Here is a 5,576-nt window from a genome sequence, read left to right on the forward strand (position 1 = left end):
AGTTAACAATAAGGAATAGGGAATTTAATCCTGATATGGGCTAATAAAAGGCCAGAAGCTGTTGTCCAAGGATGGAAAATAGTACTGAGTGAGACAGATGCAGCTCTTTTCTCTTGAAAACTGACCTTTTTGGGGATAATTCATTCTACTCGCAAGGAATAACTTGATTTTATCTTATAATTTCAGTTCTTAAGGCATCAGACCAAAATTTGTTTGTTTTTCCTAGCGTACAAGTTTTGAAACAGTAAATCGTGATGGGTTGTTTTTTTTTTTTTGTTTTGAAGTTTAATTTAAAGCAAAATATTAAGGATATAACTGTTGTCAAAGGTGTCATAGGTGAAGAAAGATTGTCATACAATTAGTATTCTGACTGATCTAGGAGGGATTTTTTTTCTTTAAAGCACGGCACACCGATTTTTAATTATTACTACAGATTTTTAACCTTACTATTACAATACCACTTCCTTTATATGATCGCTTAATTCTTCCTAGTTGTCCTTTTTGTCTTGTTGCTGGTGTTCTTATTTTCTGTTCTGCAAACTAATTGTTTTTTGTCTGCATTTTATTTAGGAGCCCACGTCTGTTCTATATCATGTTTTTTCAAAAGTTATGAATTACTGAGCTTTTTACCTCTTTAAAAGAAGAGTTTTTATAGTCACTATTTGTTTTATTGCATTACGTGTGTCAGTCAGTAAATGCAAGTTATCTCTTTTTCAGTTTATTCAGCTGGTATCCAGTGATTTGAAAGTATTTGGAAGGAACTCTTACACCCTTTGCAGTGATGGCCAGTTACTCATTCGACAAGTCCTCCACCCAGAAACATCTAAGAAGGTATGTGATCAGAACTGACATAGAAGAGCACTACTGTGTTTAGCTATCTTCTCTGATGTCCTTAATCTGAGTTTGAGATGAGCAACACAATTCCACTCTATGAACTGTAGTGCTCCAGGAATTCCTTTGATGATCCCCACCTTGTAGATTACTACTGTGCTTCAACACTTATTCTAGAAAATCAGCTAGAGTGCCGGAGGACACCCAGAGAAGCATTATGAAGGAGAAAATAAGCAAAGACAAGTTAGAAGAAGTAGTACAAGTTGTCTGTATTCTGCGTTGTAGGGCGTGATTACAAAGGTCTAACCTCAGTGGACGTGATAGAAGAGAAGTACTCCTCTGTGTAGGTTTGAATTAAGTCATTGGCCATGAGCTGGGCTATGTGTTTGTACCAAACCTGAAGTTGGTAGGAGCCATAGGTCAGTGTCCTGTAGAAAGTAAACGTGTAGGCAGTGACTTGTCCTGGAGAATGGCAATTGTTTCCCATCTGTATTTATTCAGCAGAATGCAGTACTACAGCTTATTTGCTACTCCCACACGAAGCAGCAGTTCCCAGTCAAGCCTGATTTGCACAGGAAGAAGAAGCTTGCCATTGTTTGGGGTGGTGGCTGCTGAGTTAACCTGCTTGACAGGGTCTGAAGAAACCCCACAGGAATGGGAGCAGCTGGCATTGAAGCTGATCAGCTGTGTTTTTTTCTTCTCTGTATGAGTGTACTGATCATGCTGAGTTTCTACAAATACTTGTTTGGCATTTGTGTTGTATTATAAATCATAACATTGTGACTTTTCATAAAAAAACATGCTTCTGTTGGGAATGAAACACAGAAACAATGATACTTAGTGTTCAAATGTGTTAGCATTGTTTATTTCTCTTTAATATGCCATCCTGCTATATGGATTGTGGGTAATTCTTTATTCTGTCTTGAAATAAATGAACTAAAGCAAAACAAACAAAAATGGACAAACAAAAAAGTATCCTGGAACTGCCCAGATCAAGCAGTGGACATGATGACATTCTTAATCTTCCAGTACTGTATTTCTTTATTTTCTCTCTCTTTTTTTTTTTTTCTTTCTCCAATGCATTTTCATTTGCTGCAGTTTAGTTTTTCCTGAACACTAAGTGTTATTAAGCCTCAGAAGTTGGTTCTTGCAATTGCTAACAAGGGCTGCTTTGTGATTTTTCTCAATTATTTATTTTCAGAGCAAAGACAAACTTTCATATAGTGAAACAGTTGGGGAGAGTAAGAGAGAAAATATTAACAGAACTAGTTCTGGTCAATAACATGGGGACAGGAGCCAATGTTCAAATGAAAGAATGCTTAAATATTTGTTTAATAATGTTATATAACTGAAGTTGTTATCGAATATGTAATAGTGAAGAAGGAATGTCTTTAAGTTGAAGATATTTTCTACATTCTGACAATATTTATACGTACTGTTACCATGTCTTGGTACAGTATTGCTTTTAAATGTTGCTGCAAAAGAGAAAATAACAGTATCCTAATGGGAAGAATGTATATAGCAGGAAAACCAATTTTGGAGGGTTTTGTGACTTCTTCTAGGTGTCTTCTAGAGTGGTTTTGCATAGGTCTACCTCTCAGCAGCTACTTGGGTGTGCTCATTTAGAGATATAATTCTGTAAGGCTGCACTGTTTGAACTGTTCCAAAGGGGGAAAAAAATCCAACCTGGTCTATCTTAGACAGGCTGATGACATGCAACTATGTGGCTCTTGAGATGGCATCATTCAGTCCAAAAATACTGATAAGAGTGTAAAGGAATGTGTACAACACTTTTTTTGCTTTCCTTGTAGAACTTCCTCCTGTCAGAATGCTTCTATTCCTTTTATGATCTGCGCAAAGAATTTCACACATGCTACCCTAGTTCAGCCGCCGTGAAAGACCAGACTATCAAGACCATGGCAGAATGTATCCTTTTGCTGCAGCTTTTGCAGCAGGATTGACTTCTCTTTTTTAGGTTTTATTCTTGTGATTGCTAGGGGTCTTATTCTCCTAAATTAAGGTGGGTGGGTTTTAAAAAATCTCATGGTTGTGAAATCATATTAACATTTGCTGAAATGAGGGTTTGTGTGAGTGTATGCTGTGCGAGGGTCTGTTTGTAATGGTTTTTAAGCTTTGTCTCTAATAATGGAATCTGGACTGTATTTAGTAAATTCACTAAGGTGCACACAAACACTAAAATAAAACCATCATTTGCATGTGTATTTGATCTTAATGGAGAAAGATTTAGCTGTCAGTGGGCCTTTTCAGGGCTAGGTGGCCTGCAAACTTCCAGTGTTTGCAGACATTTATTATTCTTTGATTCTGTTTTGTGTAAAACAAAAAAAATAATTGAAAAAATGGACAAAATAAACCACTTCTATATCTAAATTTTAGGAGTAATTCTGTGGCTCGAGAAGAATGTGGTTAAAGTTCAATTATGTTTGAAGTGATAGGAATTTATTCTACTTTTTTTTGAGCTGTTAACACTATCAGTAGCTTTCAGAATGTTGACTGTGAAAGTGAATATTAACCAGTTTGTGAGCACAGTTACAAATGCCTGATGGCCATGTGTCCCTGTGAAGGCTGGTATCACTTGATTATCAATTTTTTGTTAATAACAGGAAAGTCTATGGCTTGTTTACGACTATTTGTTCAAATCTGTTATTTTCTATAATTGCCTGTTCAGATCTAGGCTTAGGGACAGATGAAGCAGAGGAGGACTTTGGCGTATGGCAAGTAAAAACAATGGTGGCTATCATTTTCAGCATGCTCTCTGAAAATTGTGGTAAGTGATCTATTTATACAGAATGCTGAAATTTTTTTCATTCTTGATGAATGGACAGTGGAACTGTCATTCTTAAGTAATCTCTGACCCTGATTATATTTAAACTTCCTGCTTTGTTGCAGATCACATATTTACTGACCCTGAAACTGTGAAATACAAGTACGAAACAGGTCCTTGGTAAGTGCCTTTGTCACAGTTCATTACAACCAAAGCTGAGTTTCATCTGCAGCAGAGAAAGCTTGCAAATGTTTCCCTGCTGTTACTATGGAAGTAGGTTGGATCCTGAGAAAATTAACAGTGTATTCAGTAATCTGGTGCACAGACCATAGCTGGTATATTGAATTCTGTGTTTTAGTCTGCCTTTAAAGCCACGCCAGGTGAAACACTTTGTTCACTGGTTTCTGTTTTGAAAGGGAATGAGGTTGACTTATCCTAACCAATTGTGAAAAAATATTTGTGAACGCTCCCTATGTCAACAGGGATTTGTGCACTCTGTATGGAGCTGAACTATGTAATACTTTTGAAGAATTATCTATGAGGCTGTAGCTGAAGCAAATGAGAAGAAAATTTTTTCAAGAGACTGCTTAAGGGGTTTTTCTGTCTGACAGAAGCGTTGTGAAAGCCTTGATGTTAATTATTTGTCTAGCCAAAGTGTACCTGGATATATTTTTATATTTTCAGTTTGTTCTTTGTTCAAGTGTCAATATGGAAGCTGTTGACTAAAAGAAATGTTCCTTACCCAACTATAGGTGTTTTTTCTGTTCTGCCTCTTCAGAGGCTCATCAAAATGGGCATTTCCCTGTACCAAATTTTGATCTGAATTACAACTTTGGAGACATTGTGACTGTATACAGATCTCTTGCTGTGGGCTCGTTTTCTAGACAGACAGCTCTGCTTTTGTGTGATCTTTTTTCCTTCTTTTCTTTTTTCTCATTTAAATTGAATTTGGTTTAGGCAAATAAGAAACAGAGCAGTTCTCAGTTTTCAAATACACTTCATGAAGTGTAGAATCAAACATATTAAGCATAAATAATATAAATTCACATTTAGGACTACTTCATAATCATCTTCAATGATTTCAGGATTTAGGATAAAACCTAAAGATTGTTAGAACTTCTGAATAAAATTTGGAAGCTCCTTATTACTTCACTTTGAGACATTCTTATTTTTCTTAAAGAACTGAATGTGATGACAACACAGTGCACCTTGGGCGTTGTGTATCTGAAGGGATTATCCCATTATCTTTGTTTTCTTTACTAAAATGAGCAGAATGGAAGAATCTCAACTCTGAACATACTCTAGATTTTCAATTTAAATGGAAATTTGATAAGATAATGGGAAACCTAGACAAAAGCTTAATTTTACATATTTATTTTTCTTTCTGTGCAGCAGCAAATCAGAAACAGTGGATAATGAGACAGTAATACGTGCTAGAGGTTTGCCATGGCAGTCTTCAGACCAAGATATTGCCCGATTTTTCAAAGGACTCAATATTGCCAAGTAAGAAGATAAGAGCTTGTTTTGCCTTTTTTAACATCGTGTGTTTTTAATATTTAGCACCCTCTCTCTCAGAAGTCCATCCTTCTATTTTTTCCCCTGCGCGGAAGCTGAGAAAGTGACAAACAGCATGAGATCCAACATCACACTTCTTAATTTGTTGGCTTTACGTTTCAGAGGTGGCGTGGCCCTTTGTCTGAATGCTCAAGGAAGAAGAAATGGTGAAGCATTAGTTCGATTTGTCAATTCTGAGCAGAGAGATCTGGCACTGGAAAGACATAAGCATCACATGGGTAGCAGATACATTGAGGTAAAAAGTAGCAACTTGAAACAAATCTTTGAAAAGCAATCTGAATATTTTAGAGTATGATTTTAAAGGAGAACAAGCTGTGCTCCTAAGTTGCTCAAAGTAAGCAAAATACACTGTCTCACACATGAAAAAGTTGAATGTTGTAATTTTCTT

General features: G+C 36.3%; 1 protein-coding gene across 1 annotated transcript; it reads left to right on the plus strand.

Moving 5' to 3' along the window:
• Window positions 1–661: 661 nt before the first annotated feature.
• LOC104913021 (epithelial splicing regulatory protein 2-like) lies at window positions 662–5,498 on the plus strand. The gene is made up of 6 exons (XM_019619756.1): window positions 662–831; window positions 2,643–2,757; window positions 3,518–3,616; window positions 3,739–3,793; window positions 5,006–5,116; window positions 5,291–5,498. Exons 2-6 carry the CDS (start codon window positions 2,748–2,750, stop codon window positions 5,481–5,483), a joined length of 468 nt encoding a protein of 155 aa, XP_019475301.1. The 5' UTR covers window positions 662–831; window positions 2,643–2,747; the 3' UTR covers window positions 5,484–5,498.
• The last annotated feature ends 78 nt before the right edge of the window (window positions 5,499–5,576 follow it).

The sequence above is a fragment of the Meleagris gallopavo genome, chromosome 13, assembly GCF_000146605.3.
Source record: "Meleagris gallopavo isolate NT-WF06-2002-E0010 breed Aviagen turkey brand Nicholas breeding stock chromosome 13, Turkey_5.1, whole genome shotgun sequence".
Classification (NCBI taxonomy): domain Eukaryota; kingdom Metazoa; phylum Chordata; class Aves; order Galliformes; family Phasianidae; genus Meleagris; species Meleagris gallopavo.

Excerpts from the sequence above, each read along its gene's own strand:
- LOC104913021 (XM_019619756.1), top strand. Across the intron at positions 3,794-5,005 it reads AAGTACGAAACAGGTCCTTG|CAGCAAATCAGAAACAGTGG; the intron begins GTAAGTGCCTTT and ends CTTTCTGTGCAG. Across the intron at positions 5,117-5,290 it reads AAAGGACTCAATATTGCCAA|AGGTGGCGTGGCCCTTTGTC; the intron begins GTAAGAAGATAA and ends TTTACGTTTCAG.